The 22,285-nt window shown below is 30.9% G+C and overlaps 1 protein-coding gene across 2 annotated transcripts in view; it reads right to left on the bottom strand.

Moving 5' to 3' along the window:
* LOC145316331 (uncharacterized) overlaps positions 1–21,584 on the bottom strand; it is a 65,590-nt gene extending 44,006 nt beyond the window's left edge. The window contains exons 1-4 of one of the 2 annotated variants that reach the window (XM_080156773.1): positions 21,468–21,584; positions 20,657–20,774; positions 2,190–2,236; positions 1,322–1,378 (exon numbers count right to left, since the gene is read on the bottom strand). In XM_080156773.1, coding sequence (XP_080012899.1) covers positions 1,322–1,378; positions 2,190–2,236; positions 20,657–20,771 — 219 coding nt within the window. In that variant the 5' untranslated portion in view covers positions 20,772–20,774; positions 21,468–21,584. Of the gene's footprint in view, positions 1–1,321; positions 1,379–1,921; positions 1,969–2,189; positions 2,237–20,656; positions 20,775–21,467 lie in introns of both variants that reach the window. The other variant, XM_080156772.1, reaches the window with a different exon arrangement.
* Between the last annotated feature and the right edge of the window lie 701 nt (positions 21,585–22,285).

The following is a 22,285-nucleotide window of genomic DNA, read 5'->3' as shown; positions in this document are numbered from 1 at the left end:
TCTAGACATCAATGTTTGCAAAAATTTACAAATCAAAGAAAATCTAAACTGTCTAGATTTTTTTTGCAGAGTTACAGTTTTTGAAATTTAAATTATTTTGTGTTTGACATACCTATGTATATTACTTAAAACATATTTTTTCATTCTTGATGTAAAAAACTAAATCTTTAAACTTTTGTAATTAGGGTTACAGTGATAGACTATTATAATTTTCTCCTCAATTTTAAAAGTATAAAGCTTTGCTTTTACGATGTTTAAAAGTAAACTTTATATTGTGAAATACATATAATGTAGATATAAATATACAATACATCAAGGAGAGAGGGTACATTGATATTTATTACACTAGGCACCAAAGGTTTATAATAAAGTTTTCGGGTATAGTCCCTTTCGCAACATCGCACCTTATGGGGGCGATTCTTCGTATTTTTCACAGTAGCCTTTCTCCTATTTCTAGCCCCTGCAGGGGGCTCTAACCCTGCGGGGCCAATTACCTAACCCTGTGGGACAATCACCTAACCCAATATAACCTAACCTAAAGTAAAATAACCTATAAAAAGCCATTTTAAAAATACGACGAAAGGGACTATTCCCACGTTTTCTTATTCATAAGCTCAACAACTTTAGGAAATTTTATTGAAATTTGATTGTTTGGTTCATTAAGTTGAGCGTCCAAACGTTTCAACCACTAATTGTAACCTACAGAAGTGGTAATTATGTGTATCATCATTAGGGATGATGAACATCAATTTATCGGCCATTGTCTTCTCCCTTTTGATTCCTGATGACACATGGTGTTTTCTATCATAATATTGAACCAAAAGAAGATTTATCATTTCTATGTTAGGAAATCTGGATAAAGGGGGGAGGGGGGAATAGTAAACTGTATTTATTGAAAAAGTCATATATCATATTTGATATTTGTTCTTTTTACAATATTTAGGGTTGGCGAAGGTTTAGGTAACTAAAATCTTTTAGCTTTCATAGTATTAACAATTGGTAAATTTAAAACTGAAATGTAAACCTTTTTTAAATTGAGATGAAGAAAAGAACCAAGATAAAAAGACTTTCTTTAAAAAATGCCTCATCTAAAAAGATCCATCTTTTTTTTATATATTTTTAGTAACCATACACAATCAGAAAGAAGGGAGTGGACAATGAAATAATAATCAATAATCATTTATGCCTTTTTATTCATTGTAATGAATACATGCTACCAATTAAGCCGAAATAAATTCTTGTTGAATGTCCTAACCATATATTCCCACAAAGACAGTCAGGCGGGCATCCTGTCTTTTTATGAATAAGTTTTAAAACTTACGATTTTATTTGTGAGCCGATCCAGCTCTTCCTCCAGTCTCTGATTTGCTGGACTCTCCTGAAAGAAGCAGCGTATGGTGCCTAATAAAAATGACGTCGAACAATACAAATGACCAATGACATGCCATATATATATGACATGATATTTAAATTGACCAATGGTAAAATGAATACTGGCCTATCATTAGTCATTTGTATTAGATGACGTCATTTTTTATTAGGCACTATAAGCTGCTGAAAATATAAATATTGCTATAGTTGACTCTCCTCAAAAGATAATTATTTCAAATATTTATGAGCAAATGCACTTGAAAGTTAAGAAATTTCAAGGAATTAATTTTTTTATTCAAATAAAAAATATATCCAAAATATTTCATAAGGTAAGAATTAGAAAAAGATGTCATTCGCTAAAAAAAAGGTATAGAATGATGAAATAACGTGGTCCTAAAAAATTCTGTTTAATTTACTATTTAAATTCTATAATATTTCTTAGTACCAAATTAAACACAACTTTGATCTATACCTGACAATAGCAGACACTTTATGCTGTAAGCTATGGACACAGATTAAAATAAAATATTTTTACAAATTAAGTTTATACCTGGGGTAGCCTCCGGTATTGCTGGAACTTTCGCAGAAATCCCATTCCTTAAAAATTAAGTTAATACCTGGGGTAGCCTCCGGTATTGCTAAAACTTACGCAGGAATCCCATTCCTTAAAAATTAAGCTAATACCTGGGGTAGCCTCCGGTATTGCTGGAACTTTCGCAAAAATACCATTCCTTAAAAATTAAGTTAATACCTGGGGTAGCCTTTGGTATTGCTGAAACTTATGCAGGAATCCCATTCCTTAAAAATTAAGTTGATACCTGGGGTAGCCTCCGGTATTGCTGAAACTTTCGCAGAAATCCCATTCCTTAAAAAATATAACAATTTTAAACTACAAATTAAAGAAATGTACATCTACAAAGATAATACATAATGTTACCCATCTGTAGATTAAAATTAGTGGTAAAAACTTTTGAACACTTAACTTAATGAATTAACTATTCAAAATTCATTAAAGTCCCCTAAATTGTTAAGCTAACGAATAAGAAAACGTTATTATAAAACTTTAGGGACCAGTGTAATGACCAGTTCATTATCCCCTCTCTTTCTGCGCAATGGGAAAGAATTTAACAATTTATGAATGTTTATTGTAATTTTCAAACAAACAAGTGTGGTTATAGATTAACAAAATCAAACAGCTAAAATTATTTTTGCATGTATGCACGCACACTACCATGCTCAAGATGTATGAATATGATTCTCTTTTTATTGTTTTTCTTGTCATATATTTTCTCTGAAAATGCAAAAACAATATTCTGAATATTGATACTTTTATTTTATATTCATTGTTTCTAGATGTGTCATATTTTTCTTTTAGTAAAGGCAAATAATTGATATATAAGAAATAGTGATGGGTATATTTTTTATTTCTTTGGACAATACCTGAAGTACAAAACTAAGTCTAGAGGAAGATCAAATAAAGCCAAACGGACAAAGTAGTTTATAGAGTAAAGATTATTGATCAATGGAATCTTCATAAAAAAACCAATAGTCCATCCTTAATTGCAGCTAATTAAATCCGATTTCCACTGTAGCATTGCGGACTGGTGAACGTAAAGACATTGCAAGTAAAGGATCAGCTGTTAATAATCAAAAAGGAATACTAAGATAAATTTATGTAACATAATTTTATTCCTATATATTCAAGAGAAATCAGTAATGTATTGGATTAAAGGACTTTATCATTTATCAACCTTTACTTATTTATAAACCAAAGTTAATACTTTATAAGTTAAAATATTTTTTTAAGGCTTATTGAAAAAAAAAGATTTTATCTCATAGCAAAAACAAGTTATTCTGCTGTTCATCTATATCTAGTATCTATATATTTTAAAGTTTCTTGTGCACAACAGGTTAACTTGGTGCAAAATATTCATCTATATCTAGTATCTGTATTATAAAGTAAGATATAGTTTCTTGTGCACAACAGGTTAACTTGGTGCAAAAATATTCATCTATATCTAGTATCTGTATTATAAAGTAAGATATAGTTTCTTGTGCACAACAGGTTAACTTGGTGTAAAAATATTCATCTATATCTAGTTTCTGTATTATAAAGTAAGATATAGTTTCTTGTGCACAACAGGTTAACTTGGTGCAAAAATATTCATCTATATCTAGTATCTGTATATTAAAGTAAGACATAGTTTCTTGTGCACAACAGGTTAACTTGGTGCAAAAATATTCATCTATATCTACAGTATGACCCTCGAAAAAGTATTTTTAAGCATCTGCAGCCCTTATTTCTCAATGAATTATTAAAAAACTAGCGGCTTCGCCCCTAGCCTCTAGGGGCTTCGCCTATATAGTTTTAGGAACTTAATAGAAATATTCAAAAAATTATTCTTTGTTTAATTACTCTGTGGTAAAATTAAACCCAGGTTGTGCGCTTTATGCACAAAAATTTTAATTTGTACAAATTAAACCCAGGTTGTTTGCTGTATACACAAAAATTTCAATTCGTAAAAATTAGACCTAGATTGTTCGCATACACAAAAATTAAAATTAAAAAAAAAATATTTTGATTTTTTTTTTGGGGGGGGGGATTCATGGGGGCTTCGCCCCATGTTGCAGTGGGGTTCCCCCACCTCAATTACTGGTTTTTGTTCAAAAAAAAATAAAAATTTGGAAGTGGAGATTTTTTTTTATTTTTTTGGGGGTTGGGGTGTCCCACCCCCCAAGAAAATAGCTTAAAACTACCAGAGGACCAGTAGGTATATTCCCAGAAGGGTAGAGCCCAATTTGATCAGCAGTTACTGAGATTTTACAAAAAATGTAAAAAAAAAAAATTTTGGGGGTTGGATTTTTTTTATTTTTGGGGGGGTTGGGGGTGTCCAACCCCCCAAGAAAATAGCCTAAAACCACCACAGGACCAGTAGGTATATTCCCTGAAGAGTAGAATCCGATCGGTTCAGTGGTTACCGAGATCTTAAGGGACAGACAGACAGACGGACAGACGGTCAGACAGTCAGACGGACAGACGGACAGACGGACAGACATCAAGCTACTTTGTATTATAGATGCATATGTCCTTGTTCTCCATAGTATTCCACGTAAGTAGATATAAAAATATTTTTTTTTACCTCCATTAACACCAGAGATTTTTAGTGCTAAAGTTTTGAAAAAGTGACTGAGGAAAAAGTAACTTTTAACATGAAACGATTTTTTTAGCAAAATTAAGCTAGAAATCCTTTTATTTTTGTTACTAGCAGAAACTTTATAAAAAAATGAAATAAAAATTTAGTTTTTGAGTAAAAAGCATTTTTTACACATATTTTTTGAGTCTTTTTAGTTTAATGATATTTTGAAAAACTTACTTATTAGGCAAAATTGTTTAAGATTAAAAAAACAAATAAATCTCTATGAATATAGCAGGAAAATTGTTTTTGTTTCACAATCCTAACTTTAATAACAAAAAAGTTATAAAGAAAATAAAAATAAAACATAATGATTTTTTAGTCTAAAAAGCTTAATTTACCCCCTATTAAATAATTGAGATGTCAGAAAAGTAGGCGGAGCAACTGTCATAATTAATCCTTTTCTATAAATAAGGGTTAATAAATAACTTAAAATTTGCAAATAATCAATTCATTCAGTAGTATTTTTTGCCATTAAAAATTTATATTTTTTTGTGGAATAAAAAAGAAATATTTAGTTAACTTGTTTTTCTTTGTGTCTCATTATTCAGTTGCCAGAAAAACATAATATAACCATCCAAAAAATAAGAGAAACAAAAAAAATTCTTTTTCTCAGTCACTTTTTCAAAACTTTAGCTCTAAAAATCTCCGGTGTTAATGGAGGTAAAACAAATATTTTTATATCTACTTACGTAGAATACTATGGAGAACAAGGACATATGCATTTTTTAATAATTCATTGAGAAATAAGGGCTGCAGATGCTTAAAAATACTTTTTCGAGGGTCATACTGTAGTATATGTATTATAAAGTAAGATATAGTTTCTTGTGCACAACAGGTTAACTTGGTGCAAAACAATTCATCTATATCTAGTATCTGTATTATAAAGTAAGATATAATTTCTTGTGCACAACAGGTTAACTTGGTGCAAAAATATTCATCTATATCTAGTATCTGTATTATAAAGTAAGACATAGTTTCTTGTGCACAACAGGCTAACTTGGTGCAAAAATATTCCTCTATATCTAGTTTCTGTATTATAAATTAAGATATAGTTTCTTGTGCACAAAAGGTTAAATTGGTGCAAAAATATTCAACTTCATGTTTTTCCAATAAATGCACTCTTTTTATTCTTTTTATGGTCTCAAAGATATATATATATCCAGGGATCTAAAGGGATGAGTCAATGGCCGATAAATTGATGTACATCCATAATGATGACAAAATAACCCCTTCTGTAGATAACAATTAGTGACTGAAATGTTTGGACACTCAACTTAATTAACCAACCAATCAAAACTCAACAAAAGAATCCAAAGTTATGAAGCCAACATATGTGAAAACTTTGGGGACTAGAGTAATAAACATCCCACTGTTCCTTTCCACCCTGATTTCTATCTCTCTCTTCTATACCAGGGCAGGGTAAGGGTGAAAGTGAAGTTTTCTATGATCTTCATATAAGATAATAATAGTATGGCTTCAAAATTGGTTGAAATCCGCAGGATTAGAACTGGTTCTTAGCCATTCTGAATAATCAAGCATATCATCGTATTACAGACAATTTTCAACGAATATCAAAATAAAAATCATACAAAAAATTAAGGAATACAAAACTGGTTTTAATCTTATATTTTTTTCATTTTAATAACCCCGTAAAGCTTTAGTACTCTGTAGTACGATGCGATAAATAACTATTCTAATATTATTCCAATATTCTAAAAGCAGTATTTAAATCTTTTGGATTATTTTTTATTGACTTTTTAGTTTTAAATGGGGAATCATTATTTTATAATCATGATTCATTATGATTCTTATAGAATTCTATTCAATCTTTAGTCACAGAAAAACAATATATTTTTGCAATATCATTTTCGACTTGCGGACAGAGTCTTTTATGATATTAGAATTCAAAAATCACTTAATTACCTTAAAAATATGTTAATTTTTTTATATAATTTCTTATTCAGTAGCATCAATAAACCCCGCTCATATTAGTCAAAATTTTCTTTTAACCGCTGTTAATTTTGGATTTTAAAATTTGGGTAGAATTTTGAAGAACACCAGTAATAAAGTTCTTTCATGAAAGATCACAAATGCTTCTCATTTTCAATGACATTAGAATTTCTTTTTTTGGAAAGTGAATCATTTCTAATCTGATTGACTTCTGTTAGGTTGTGTGGGTGTAGGGGGTTGATAGCCCCCCCCCCCCTGAGCAGCAAATAAGGGCTATCCCCCCTCCTCTAACTAAATTCACAAACGAAACAGCGTAAAGTGCCTCCAAAAATGACGTCATACAATTAAATGACCAATAATAGGCCAGTATACATTGTAATTGAATAATGGTCAAATTCATAGTGGCCTCTCACTGGTAATTTTATTGTTTGACGTCATTTTTTTTGTGGCACTTTGCGCTGTTTCTTTACAACTCTCTGATAAATAACTGTGAACATATTTGTAATTAAATGAATTTACCTATATGTAATAAAAAGTGTATAACTGCAATTATCTTGTTATGTTAAGATGGAATTAATCAGGTCTCTCTTATTTATTTATCTAATTACACAGATAATTGCATTATTTTAGCAGAGGGAGGTTTACTTTGGTCCACTCCACAGATTTTTACATTCACTCAATATATACTTTATTATGTATTAGACTAAATCATTATAGTTATTCTTATTTTCTTTCTTTTACACAGAAAGACATATGCCTTTTTTAACAAGCGAAGCTTTCCTAAAATTGTGTCTGCCCGTCCGTCCTTTTTTAATCTTTAAAATCCATTTTTTATATAATATAATTATCCTATTCATCTGATTTTTTGATGAATGATTTAGATTACAACAAGGTTACAACAGTTCTTGTGGATTCTTAAAATATGATGATTTATTATGTTTGTCGTTTTGACATCAGCAAAACATTAAACAAACAATTCAAATACTAATTGATAGGTCAGAAGTTACATTTATTGATTAATGGTCTTACCACTCTATAATGAAGCGCTGGAAAGTTTCTTGTGTGACGTCATAAAAATACTTCTAAAAAGGGGGGATGAGAGGAGAAGTGGAAAAGGAAACCACTGAAAAAGAGATGGATTTAGAAGTATTTTTATAGCGTCACACATGACACTTTTCAGCGCTTCCTCTATAATCTTATGTTTATTCCATATTAGTTAACTAATTTTTTTTCACTTATTTTATCAAATTTTTAATATTTGAAAATGTAAAACTTGACAAGGTCAACATTGCAATCAGTCAGGAATCTAAAGGGATAAGACAATGGACGATAAATTGATGTAAACCCCCAAAGATTCACATCACATGTCTCCTTTTGTAGATTACAATTAGTGGTTGAAACATTAGGACACTCAACTAAATGAACCAACCAATCAAAATTCACTGAAGTGACACATTACAATCTTTCCCGATTTTGTATTACTTTTGCGGAACATGATTCCAGTTACGTCATATTTTTCTTTCCCGAAAAAGGGAAGGGGGGAAGAAAATCTCTTCAGAAGAGATTGGGAAAACCCCATTTTCTCCCATCTCTTTTTTTCCTCCCCCCTTCCCTTCTTCGGGAAAGAAAAATATGACGTAACGGGAATCATGTTCCGCAAAAGTAATACAAAATCGGGAAAGATTGTAATGTGTCCACTGAAGTTCCCAAAGTTGATAAGCCAGCTCATAAGAAATCGTTATTTTAAGACTTTGGGGACTAGTCTAATAAACTGCCCAATGTCCCCTCCCTCCCTGGCAAATTGTCCATGTTCTATTTTTAAACAAAATCCGCGACGCAATCCGTCTCGAGACCAATATCCAACTATCTTCTTTTCAAGGAATTATTTATTGTTTTTATTCTTTTGTTAAAATCAAAGTGTATTATATAATACTAGTTGCTTCGCCCCTAACCTTTAAAGGAATGCTGAGGAGGTCAGGAAATAGCTTTAAACCTTCCCAGGAAATTTACCTGAAAATACTAACAATTCAGACCAGCATTTTTTAGGATCTTTAGCTTCACACAAAAAAACCTACTTCCTTATCAGTTAAGCTTTTTAAAGTGCGTATAAAAATAACGCTATTCTGGCCTACTATTGGTAAATTAAAATGTATACTGGCTTGCTATTGGTAATTTAGTCTGTGAATTGGCCTTTTGTATTGTATGACGTCATTTTTTATATGCACTATAAAGAGCTTTGATTTATGTTTCCAAGCCACTCTGCATTCTTGCAGTTTCTTTCTGTTTTCATTATCAAAAAATATTCTTAATATTTGATGCAATTCCCTTGTATTTTTAGAAAAATAAGAAAAAAATGCTTCACTAAAAAAATGTACACAATTTTATTAAAAAAATGTCAACAACAACGAAAAGGAAATTTTTAAAATGAATTTGTTTTCTAAAATTAAGAACATATATTTTATTTTTGTTTATTTTCCGAAATAATATTGAGAACTTTACTTTAATTCTTGGAATTAATTTCAGTGTTCAGTTGCTTCTAGAGAATAAGAAATAGGATTCAGGATAAGTTATTTAGTCCATCGTATTACAGACACCTTTCAGCGGATATCAAAATGAACAGTTCTAAGATTAAAACCAGTTTGGTTAGCCTTGAGTGGCCGAAGGGCCGGGCTAACAAATCTGGTGATAATCTTATAATCTTAATTTTAATATTAGTGAAAAATTGTCTATAATACGATACTATACATGAGTTTTCAGTATAGCTGACAACCGGTTCAAAACCAGTGGATATCAATCGGTTTCAAAGCAACGCTGGAAAAATTTGTACATTATAGAACTGATATTACAGTGATAACATCATCGATAAGAGCAAAACAAAGCTCTATTAAACCTCTTTATAGTTTAAAAGTTTGATGCCTTGAGTTTTTTATTCCGAGGATTTTACATGTTGGGTCCGTAACCATTCGTCCTACTTACCTCTTTATAGTGTCTATAAAAAGGGGGTAAATTTAAACTTTTGGCCAAAGTATACCGAATGACGTCATATTAAGATAGTCCATTGTTCTTATATGACGTCATTCGGGATATGTTGGCCAATTTTTTTTTACCCATTTTTTAGGCACAATAAAGAGCTTCAAGAGCCTGACTGAGATGTGATGAAAGTGTGAAATGAAAGATTTTGTAAAATGTAAATGTGTATGATAGATTTGAGGAGTTTGGAACCATTGAGAGAAATGTAAAGTAAATAATGTTGAGTGTGGAAGCAAATTAAGCTGAAATGCCCCACAGCTGATAAACCACTGACAGGGACAGGTATCTAATCAAACTTTTGTGCTCTTATTATTATACCAACTAAAAACATCTTTTAATGTTTGAAATCAAAGAAAGACAATGGACCATAAATTGGAGAGAAAATCGGGCATGTGACGTAATAAAAATGAGGGATGAGTGGAGAAGTGGGAAAGAAACCCCCTAAAAAAGAGATGGATAATCCATCATTTTTATAACGGCACATGGCTGATTTTTTGAGACACTTTGTGAAGCTTCCAGAATATTTTCCAATTTCTAAATGGTAAATTTTGGTTTTAGTAACCTATAATATTAAGAGGTAAGGGAGTTGAGTATTATTTATTTATCGAATCGTATTATAAACAGTTTTCCACGGATATTAAAATGAAAAATTGGGAGATTAATACCAGTTTTGTAGTAAGGTCGAGAGACAGTTCTTATCCAGAGGATATTAATTGGCTTCAAAGCCACACTGGAAAAATTGCACGATTTATTTTCACTTGCCAAGTTTAATTCAAAAATTAAAAACCAAATAAAAGAGAAAACAATTTTGCTTAAATCCAACGTGCTGTCTTATTTCGAACTATATGATAATAACAGTAAAATCAATTGAAAACACAGACAGACATCCTGTAACTTTATTATAAGGGTAAGCTTACATATGACAAACTACGGAAAGCTTGAAACTAAAATATAAATATTATTTGCTCTAAATAACAGAGATCTAAAGGGATAAGTCAATGATTAAAAATGGATGTACTTCCCCATTGATGATACACAAAGTTATCCCTTCTGTAGTTTGTAATTAGCGGCTGAAACGTTTTGACTCTCATCTTACTGAACTTGCCAATCAAAATTCAATGAAAGTCCCAAAATGTTGAGCCAACGAATAATAATAGTTATTTCTCGCATCGTATTATAAACGGCTTTCCGCAGATATAGAATGTACAATTATAAGAAGGCACCGGCTAAAAAAACTGGTTTTAATCTTATGATTGTACATTTCTATATTCGTAGAAAGCTGGATATAATACGATGCTAGACATAGTTTTTTCGTATGGATGAGAACCGGTTCCTATCCGCCGGATTCGAATGAATACGAGAAAACATTATTATAAAACATTGGGGACTAGTGTAATAAACAAACCAATTTCCCCTCCGTCTCCGTGAAAACAATCAAATTGAAATGAATAAATTTGTTTATAGTTTCTGCAACTGAATATGAATTTAGAAAAACTTTTATCAGAAAGATTTATGGCTGAAATAAATCTTGTATTATGAAGGTTTATTCAAGATGAAAAAACAAAAGATATGCAACATATTTAATAGAATAAAGGTTATGTAATAAAATTAAAGTTTTATCTGTTTCATTTATTTGAATATGTATCAATTTTCAACAAAAACAAGGATGACAACATCCATAAAAGCGAAGCTCTGAAACTGTAAGACAAACGGACAATATCACTAGTGTCAAAACTGAATATAAATGCATAAGAGTCAAAGCAAAATTGTAAGTAAATTTGTTGAAAAACTTATTGATACAGGATAATGATTATGGACATACTTACATTTTAGGACTTGATTATAGAGTAGCTTAGCTTATAATATTCTAGTTTGTTGTCCCATTAATCAGTATACCAAAAATCAGATAGATCGGAAAATTAGATCACATAAAAAATTGTTGTTAAAAAAGTAAAAAAATCAACATGTTAAAAATGGACGTATGGACATTCTGGTAATGATTAAAGAGTTGCTACGCTTTCTAATTTCTACCTAATTACTATAGGAATCACCATGCAAAATTTTAAATCGATTGGACAATTCTAACATGCCTAAATTAACGAAAAAAGCTATCCGTTACGGACGGACGGACGTACGGACGGACCTAATTGTAGAAAAGATTCGCGTTTAAAAAGAGATCTAAATAAAGTGTATATAATGTTTACATAAGATTAGTTTAATTTGTGCTAAGAGGATCACAGTAAGGCTGGTTTGGATATTGAAGGCCTAGGAAGTTGAAAATTAAGAAGATTGTGGTATTTTATGTTTTATTCCTAGAAATTTCTAAAACAAAATTCGATTAGTTTTATATAAAAGTAACAGAGTGTCCGTCAGTATGTGTGACTGTTTGTACCAAAGGATTTTGGTAACCGCTGACCCGATATGGTTCTCCTTCCAATAGGTCCTGGGAAGTTTTATAACTATTTTGGGGAAGGGTATCACAACAGGTGCTTCTAGAGGCACAAGTAAGTTTATAAAGGAGGAAAAAGTGACCTAAATTACCATTTTTATAGAGAAAATAAATATGTTTAACCTTGCTTATATGAAGTGCTTAGACATGCCTTCACAATATAGGCAACAAGATTTATGTGGTAAAAAAGGCAGATAAAACAATCTTTGGATATCCAGTAATAAACGGAATGTGAAGCATAGAAATATATATTTTTTTAAAGTAAAGGTATCTTTATATAACACGTATCGCATCAGTTCGTAGTCGTGATGGTGATAAGTTCGAACGCTGCGTTATAGACTCGTAATATAAAACGTTAAAATATTGTTCCTACTGCTGCTATGTCAGGTGCGCGACATTAATAAATAGAGTAGGGGGAATGCCTTGACCCAAAACCAGTTCGTTATCAAGTAGGAGGGGAGGGGAAGGGGTAAAGTGGTGGAAGGGAGGAATCTTTTTTTCTCGTATTCATTCGAATCCGGTGGATAGGAACCGGTTCTCATCCATACGAAAAAACTATGTCTAGCATCGTATTATATCCAGCTTTCTACGAATATAGAATAAAGGTACTAAGAAAGAGAGGGAATGTCTGATTGAGCCAATAGGAGAATCGCATCGGTACATACATTTAATTTCATTGGTTTAAATTTTGTACACATCTTGTTATGAATGCATGTTTGTTTTCATTTCATACATAAATAAAAGTCAGCTGTAAACAGTATATTTTCGTAGTAGAAAGCTATGCGGAATCAGAATTAATTGCCTAAAAATTTCGTTTAAATTTGAAAGCTTCGAAACGAGGTGGATTCTTAAAAAAAAGTTAGGCTAGCTAATCGCTGGTGAGGCAAAATAATTTTTGTGAAAAATCCTCCAAAATCGAATAAAAAAATTTACAAAAATTAAATAAAATCTTAAAAGGGTTATTAACATATGATTTTGTTTAATTTGTAGATTTTTAATGTGTTTTTGGATGATTTTTCACAAAAATAATTTTGCCTCACTATCGAGTAGCGAGTCTATAATTTTTTAAGAATCCACATCAGCTTGAGTCGAAAGTAAACAATACTTTTGTCTGCTAGAAATGTTCCTTCTTAGATTTGACGATAAAAGGGTTCAGAATATGCTTCTATTCTACTATTTCTATTGAATATAGAAATGTACAATCATAAGATTAAAACTAGTTTTTTAGCCGGTGACTTCGTCACCTCGGGGCTAAAAAAACTAGTTTTAATCTCATAATTGTATATTCTATATCCGCGGAAAGCCGTTTATAATGCGATGCGAGAAATAACTATTATAGCCCGCTGCAAGTTTCACTTTATTAGAGAAAATGAATATCTGTTGTTAGATCCAAGTAATAATATATCCATTATTGAATCATTCATCGTAAAAATTAAATCCCAAAACTGAAAGTTTAAATGAACTATAAAAGAGAAAAGAAGAATGCACTATAATGCTTTTCATCACAAAGTTTTATAAAATTTGTCAAACCTCTGTATAATATGTATTAGGGTATCCATGGAATTTGTCTCAGTTAGAGTTTTTAAAAGGGACCATAAACTATGAAAGAGATACTCTTTAAAGTTAAAAAAAAAAAAATACGTCAAACACCAAGAAAACATTTTAATTTGTATTTTCAAAAACATTGCGATAGGCATCGTAATAATACCTAAGGGGAATAATTTTTAGTAGCGAAACTACTCTATATTTCCAAATGTCCGTCTGTCCGTAAGAGACAAGGTGGAGAAACGTGATTTTCTCGGCTCCTATAAAAGATAAGAAGGCTGAAACTTCTCGTCAACATTCCCATCAAAATGGAGCATAATTGAGTATAAAACTTTCGTAGCGGTCGGACGGCTTTTGGGCTGCTTTTTAGCCGCTTTTGTTATTAGGTATGGTAGTCTAACATCTTTTAAGAAGCTTTTTAGCTGATTTTCTTTTTACAACTTTCAAAGACATAACATTTAAGGTTTCGTGAGTTTAAGTTTTTGCATATTCTCTCTCTTTTCTTTGTTATAAAAAAAAAATAACCTTTTCCATAAGTCACTTCGTCTGTTTGTCTTTTTCACAATAGATTTTGTGCTTCGCTACTTACGGATGTTGTTATCCTTGTTTTTGTTTAATATTTTGTTGTCTTTTGTTAAAACTAAAACATAGATTAATTTCGTGGGTACCCTAAAAGGTATAAAAGAACTTGTTATTACCCTGCGGACCCCTGTGTGTACGTGTGTGTGTGTGTGTGTGTGTGTGTGTGGCCACAATGGATAATTACAAATTTTAAGTTCAATGAGTTTTACTTCATTTTTGTGCAAAATTTTGGAACATGTGTTTATGTCAAGTTCTAAAGTAGTTACTCTTGCTGCAAACAAGGTTTTTAGTGGCAAAGCTACTATTTACTCTTAAATGTACGTCTTTATGTCCATAATAATACAAAAGAATTTTTAATTATAGGCTACAGCATGAAATTGGCTTTAGTAATTTCATTGAAAGATTTACACAAATAATAGGAATCTATTCTATAACTCAATTGCTTTTCCTTTGTTCGGCTTTTCTTCTTAAATTTTTAATTTTTCGTGATTATTTACTTCATTACTTATGGATGTTATGATACTTGTTTTTTTTCTAATTATGTTGTTTTCTTCTTATTTCTAAATTACCAGAGGCTTGGGCTAAAGCCTTGAGGAACATTACATTTGATTGAAAGAACAACACAAATAGTTTATATGAGCTTGGTTATCGTATTCGTTTGCTCTCGAATTTGTAAGATTATAGAGTTACTACGCTTCAGAAGCCATACCTAACTGTTACAGGAATCATCATGCAAAGTTTGAGAATATAGGAGAATTCTGATATGCATAGATTAAAGATGAGAGTTAACCATTACTTACGGCAGGACGTACAGACAGACCATAAATATAGAAAAGCTTCGTACTTAATAACACATATATACTTGTATATCACATGAAATTAATTCTATAACTTTTTAAAACTAAAATAAAAATTTTAAATATTTTTGGGACAGCCGAACCCCTGAGAATTTTTATTGGGTTGATGGTTTAAAACTGTGCACAACAATAAAAAAGTAAAAGTTGTGTTTCATCAATCTTTATCAACCGATGCTTAAATTCTCACACAGTTTTTTTTTTAAAAGAGGAAAGATAATGAAAAATATACATCTTTGTAAATGAATACCATTAAGAAGTTTTGTTAATTTGCACACCTGCATATTTCATGTTGTCTGAAAGAATAAGTTTTAGACATCTTATAATTCTATTGTATTAGTCAATGTCAACATCCATCAAGCTGCTTAATTTTTAAGCCGCGAATTGGTTATTTTCGCGGCTGTATATAAATATAAGTTTCCTTCTACAGATTTCTCAAATCTTTTGCTTAAAAAGCTGCTACATATAAGACACAAAGATGCCTAGCCCTAGAAGGCTCGGATAACAAAACTGGTATTAATCTCATGATTTTTATTTTTATATTGTCTATGATACGATGCTGTAAAATATTTTTCAGTACAGCTGAGAACCGGTTCTTGTCCATCGGATATTAAGGGGTTACAAAGACAAAATCTTGTTTTATGGTGTCTTGATTGCAACTGTCGATTTTTATGACAGTCATATTTCGGCAGCACCTAATCATAAGCATGATATTGTAAAAGTTAATGCATGTTTAAATTAACTTAATGCATCATAGCTAACATTTTTAAAATTAAAAAATATGAAATTTCAGATTAGGTTTGATCAAAATATGCAACGAGTTTCAAACTTTCAACTTATTTCATTTTTTTCTTTAAAAAAATTCTTGCAGTTTTTATACTCACAAAAGAAGAAATTTTCAAATAATGAATATTTTCTAAATTAGTTTTCACAACTTTTAGTTGGTTATCAAAATCAAACAAGGATGACGACAGCCATTAGAACTAAGCTCACAAATTTCAAAGCAAAAATTTCTGTTTAAATGTAAAGGGTAATAATAGATAAAGAGTATACGTGGATATTATGACAGGAAAAAATTGTCATCAATTTAGGTTTTCATCTTTCAATAATTGGTTAGTTTATTCATCAAGTAGTAGGGAAGGGGATGGGTTGAAAAGGGTATCGTTTTGACAGCCAGCTGCGAGTTTCACTTTATAAGAGAACATGAAAATCTGGAGCAACATCCATAAGTAATAATAAATCCATCTTCCTGATATTGTAGAGTGGCTAGTATTCTGAAATATTCAGGAATCAAGGAACAAGACAATGGCCGACAAATTGATGTACATCCCCAATGATGATACACAAAATTAGCCCTTCTGTAGATTACAATTAATCGTTAAAACTCAATTAAATGAACCAACCAATCAAAATTTAATAAAAGTCTCCAAGGTTGTTAAGTCAATGAATAAGAAAACGTTGTTATAAGAGTTTGGGGACTAGGTTAATGTTCACTTCCTCCAAGGAAATAGTTGACTTGTACTTGCTCAAGTTTTTGTTACTTACATCTTGCATCATAATGTAATCTTGGATGAAAACTTTTATAATTACATAACAACAAGGCTAGACACCAACCATACATGCGTAGATTTTATTAGCAAAACAAATCATCAACGCTTTGATTCAGTGGTTCAAACCTTTTTTTTACGGGTTATGTACAATAAAAGCAAACATTACAACTTTTCAAAAATATATGAAAAAATTCATAATGCTGTAGGATGCCAATACTTTTTAAAAATCAGTTATCTAATTATTTATTGAGTGAGGGTCTCCCACATTTAGAGATGCTACTCATCTTCAAACAAAACCTCCATCAGATTAAAACTCCTGCAGTCTTTATATCAACATTGTTTTTATTCCAAGAAAATCTTTAGAAACTAGGATAACACAATCCAAAGAAGAAACAAAAAATGCTAAATTTGTTTTGTTTTTTCTATGTATGTACACCTAAAAGTAATAAATCTAATCTAATCTAATCTAATCTAAATTTGTATCTAATGAAATAGATTAGGAATTTAGGAACATATAGCCTTTCAGAAAGTTCATAAGATATTTATTCAGGGAGCTAATGGGATATGACAATGGCTGACAAATTGATGTACATCCCCAATGATGATACACAAAAAAATCCTTGCTGTAGATTACAATTAGTGGTTGAAACGTTTGGACACTCAACTTAATGAACCAATCAATTAAATTCAATAAAAATCCCCAAAATTCAAGCTAACGAATAAGAAAACGTTATCATATATTTCATTAATTAAATTAGTAAAAATATATAAAAAATATATATCTAGATGGAGTAGTATTTGTTGAAGAAATAAATGATTTCCGATATAAATATTATTATTGGATATAAAGGTTCAGAGAATGTGTGGGCGAGAAAATTAATCATTTTTATTGTTTATCAATTTCATGTATGTATTCTTAGTATCGAAGCTTTTTTTATTATTAGGGAGGTCTGTCCGTACGTCCGTAACGGTTATTTCTTTTTGGTAATTTCACATGTTAGAGTTGTCCTACATCCTATCAAACTCAACATTGTGATTCCTCTAATGTATAATAAAAAGGACATGGCACTTATCTAAATCTTTTTTAATCACTTTCGTTTTAAACTTTAAAAAATATTTGCCTACTAAATAATTTGGAGAAAAGCAACGAGTTTTAATCCTTATTCTTTATTCAAACCACACTAATCCATCTTGACCTTTGCAAAGTACTTGATTACAAAAATGGAATTAAAAACTCCTATTTATGATAGAAAACTAAAAGTTTTGTACTTCATATTATGTCAATTAATTTTTTCCTAGCAGTATAAAATTTAAGAATATTCTTTAAAGTCCTAGTAATAAATTTATAAGCAATAAATCGCAGAGACCCTTTAGACCCAATACAAAGTCGGTACAGGGTCCACTCCCTTTGGGCAGAGTTACATACAGCTCGTGCCCCCTCCATTCTTTTACTTTAATCAAAATATCCTACTTAAATATGTCTTGATTAAGTTAAGGATGGTTGTATGTTTGTCTGTAAGTCCCAATGGAAACATGAGACTAAATCCCTCCACAATGTTTATTGCACATAGCAAATTCGTATCGGATTCAGATAACAGTCTCATGAATACAATAAGGTAAAGTTGGGAACTTCAATCCAATTTGGTGTGATAGAGAAATCTATTCCAATGGAAATATTATTATTTGGATCCTACACCAGTTTTTCATGTTCTCTAATAAAGTGAAACAAGCATCGGGCTAAAGTAACGATTCCCTCCTTCCACCCTCTTTGCCCCATCACCTCCCCTTCTACTGGATGAACGAACTGGCCAATAAATGGCAGGGGGAAAAAGCAACCTAAATCGACGACATTTTATCCCCTGTCATAATATCATATTCAACATCCATTTCTATTCCCTTTTTTGATCATTCAATTTAGAAAACAGTCTTATTGATAGCCTTAGGTAAAACCGAAAACTTTAACTTAATTCGTTAATACATCACGGTTTAAAACAAAAAAGATATAATTGAATGGTACTTTTTTGTTTTAGTTTTAAAAGCACAATAGGGTAAGAAATACTAGCAAGTGACAGAAATGTGTATTTTTATTTTTGAAAATGTGAAAGGAGAAGAGGGGTTATTTAAGCCAGTTATCGGTTCGAGGGGTCAAACCTAAATTTCCCCATTAGTGTCAATAAGATCCTAAAATTGCTTCAATTAAGACATGTGTTTATGAAAAAAAAAATTGAATAAATTTGGTCTCAAAATCTGTAACTATAACTATAAATTTACTTTCCTTGAAGAGTTTCCACAAAAGAATTATCCTTTTTAATGGGATGTTTTAATAAACCATTTATTTACTAAATCAAGATCTATAATAGCAACTTTTATATCCTTGATCAGTTCAAGTTCCCTACTCTTGTATATTTTGTATAGCTAGGCTTAAAGACAAATTCTCAATATTTACAAAACAAAGCCGTAATTTAGACATTGGAGAACTTTATACATTGACAGAGGCTTCGCCCCATTAAATAGGGTTGGTGTTTCAAGATCAATAAATTTATTAAAAATGTTTGTATAGACCTAAACTTAAATGTAAAACAAGGATGACAACATCCATAAAAGCGAAGCACTGAAACGGTAGGACAAACGGACGTTAACACTTGTATAGTATCTGAACTGAAAAATCGGAACATAAATGTATAAATGTCGAATCAAAATTGTAGGTAAATTTGTTGAAAAACTGCTTAAAAACAGGATAATGTTTATGGACATACTTACATTTTTGGACTTGATTATACAGTTGCTTCGCTTATAATATTGTTCTTTGTTGTCCCAGGAATCAATATACCAAACATCAGATCAAACGGATAATTAAAACACTTGAAAATTTGTTGTTAAAAAAGTAGAAAAATCAACATGTTTAAAATGGACGTACGGACATTCTGGTAATGATTATAGAGTTGCTACGCTTTCTAAATCGTACCCAACTACTACAGGAATCATCATGCAAAGTTTGAAATCGATAGGACAATTCTAACATGCCTAAATTAACGAATAAAAGCTATCTATCTCGGACGGACGGACCGACCCTAATTATAGAAAAGCTTCGCTTTTAAAAAACAGTTATAGCTCTATTTCGATGATTACTTAGCGACTAGTGCATAGGCGTCCATGATGGGGAGTAAAGGGGTTATCCCCCCCCCCCTTTAATCTTAGAAAAGCCACATTTGACAACCCTTTAAAATTATAAAATACATTAGATTAACCCCCTTAAACTTATAGTTATCAGAATTTAATGATTAATGGCTTATTTTCTTCGTTTTTTAATGCAATTAATAGAACAACAAAAAAAAAATTTCAGTTTTTATTTTTAAAAAACCAGTAAATCTAAAATTCAAATAGTTTTATCGCATTTTTCTTATGCTCAAATATTCAACCTTTTGCAAGAATGGCTGCAAAACACTTCAAAGTTTAGATTTAGAGCTAAAAATGTATACAGATACTATTAGGGACAGGTACTAGAGCATATCAAAAGTCATATCTCAACCAGGGAGGGAGTACTGGCCCCCCAAAGTCGACTTCAGAAAATCAAATTTTTTTCTTAGAAGATTTAGGCATAAGAAAAATGCGCTAAAACCATTTTTAGATGTTGACACCTAAGTTTTGAATTTTAGATTTTACTGTACTTTTTAAATGAAAACTGAAATATTTTTTTTGGGTTCTATTAATTGCATTAAAAAACGAAGAAAATAAGCCATTAATCAATTAATTCTGATAACTATAAGTTGACACACAGAAAACTGTCCCGAATTTGTATTAATTTTGAGGAACAAGACTCAAGTTACGTCATATTTTTTTTTTCCCGAAAAAGGGAAGGGGGAACGAAAAAAAGGGAAGGGGGGAAGAAAAAAGAGATGGGAGAAAAGGTGGTTTTCCCCATCTCTTTTGAAGAGATTTTCTTCCCCCCTTCCCTTTTTCGGGAAAGAAAAATATGACGTCACTGGAGTCTTGTTCCTCAAAATTAATACAAATTCGGGACAGTTTTCTGTGTGTCCTATAAGTGGGGTAAAATTGCTTTCAAAAAAGTTCTCATAAAAAACACACTGTATCATTAAAGACTTAACGGGTTAAAAAGTATTTTCCTACCTGGAATACTGAGATTAAGGAAGTTTTTCTCCTTGCCACCCCCACCAGCATGATGCTTCGAGTGCTTCGACTTGGAGCCTGGAGCCTGCTTGCTTGATTTCATTCCACTGGCCATTCTAGAAAGCATGTGTTCTAATAAAAGATAAGAAAGGGAGTAATAAGAGAGGAGTATGTTGCGCTTAAAATCCGTAAAAGTGTGAGTTTTAAGGCTTTAAAATAATAGTAGTACGATAATATTCACTAAATATGTGTATTTCTTATTGAAAAGAACTTTAGACAAATTTTTAAAAAAAGTTAACATAAATCTTTATCCGTCTACTACTGTTTTTAACTTAAAACTCACAACCTTTACGGATTTTTATCGCAACCTTCTCCTCCCTTTTTCGCGAATTTTCTGTAAAGTTATGTGTTACCATTTAGTCAACTTCGCTTATTAAGTCAAACTGTTCTTAATTTTGACCAAATCTTAATTAGGAACAGTTTGACTTAATAAGCGCATTCGTCAAAATGCTAAGATACATCTTTACGCAAAATACGCAAAAAAAATTACCCTCTTCATGAATCATGCTTGCAAAAAGACTATGTATGTGTTACATGAAAAAATCTAAATTATTGTTTATATGAAGCTTTGGATGGCCCAATGAAAGCTTTGGGGTATTTTTTTTCTTATTGGGAAGGTAAGTTTAAAAGTTGCTGCTGAAAAAGAAATGATAATGGATTTAATTTTTTTTCAATAATATTTAAATTTTGAAACAAAAAAATGCTTCAATGTTTTATTTGCATTGTAAAACCTTTTAAAAAACACATTCCTTGAGATTTGCTATACCAATCTATTTTTCCTGATATCTTGGTTGTTTGTTTATCCTGACTGGCATGACGAGTTGACCCATGCCCAGCAAGTTTGCTTTCCAACCTCTCATATATATATATCTTAGTGTATCTACATTTTTCTGAAATTATAATTGTATTATATTTCAGTTTAATATTAATAGTTTAATAGTAAGAACAAAAACAATTTTGTGCTGTGTATAATATCTAAATATGTTTTAGCTTTGTGTTTTCCGCATATAGAGCATTCCTGTTTAAAATGTAACTTGCTGCATATGTCAGAGAGATGGATTGATGAACAGACATGTCCAAATCGCAAGTTAATAGACCCTACATTTCTTATTTTATGCCATGTGACTGACCAAACAGCAATAGGTATGCTATCAGGTGTAAATGGTATCAAATAGTTTCGAACCTGCACATTTCTTGACACACTAGTGCGCTAAAAAGCTGCGTATTTACTATTTTTTTTATTAAAAAAGTATATAAATAAAAAAAATTTTACCTTTATAATATATTCACTTTTCTTGACACACTAGTGTGCTAAAAAGCTGCGTATTTACTTTTTTTTTTATCAAAAAAGTATATAAATAAAAAAATTTTACCTTTATAATATATTCCAACAGAAATTATTCATTTATTGCAAAATAAAATAAATCATCATCAATAGAAATTAATTAAAAGTCATTTGAATAAAATTCATTGTTCTGCACATCAAAAGCCCTCGTTATCAATTGGACAATGCCAAATTATGAAAACTCGAGCCAGATTTTAATTTAATTTTGTCAATTGCAAAGGTTG

Source organism: Acartia tonsa, chromosome 4 (genome assembly GCF_053477335.1).
Source record: "Acartia tonsa isolate MP-2025a chromosome 4, ASM5347733v1, whole genome shotgun sequence".
NCBI classification, from domain to species: Eukaryota; Metazoa; Arthropoda; class Copepoda; order Calanoida; family Acartiidae; genus Acartia; species Acartia tonsa.
Note: the sequence above shows the minus strand (reverse complement) of the source record. Positions and strands in the feature narration are given on the sequence as shown.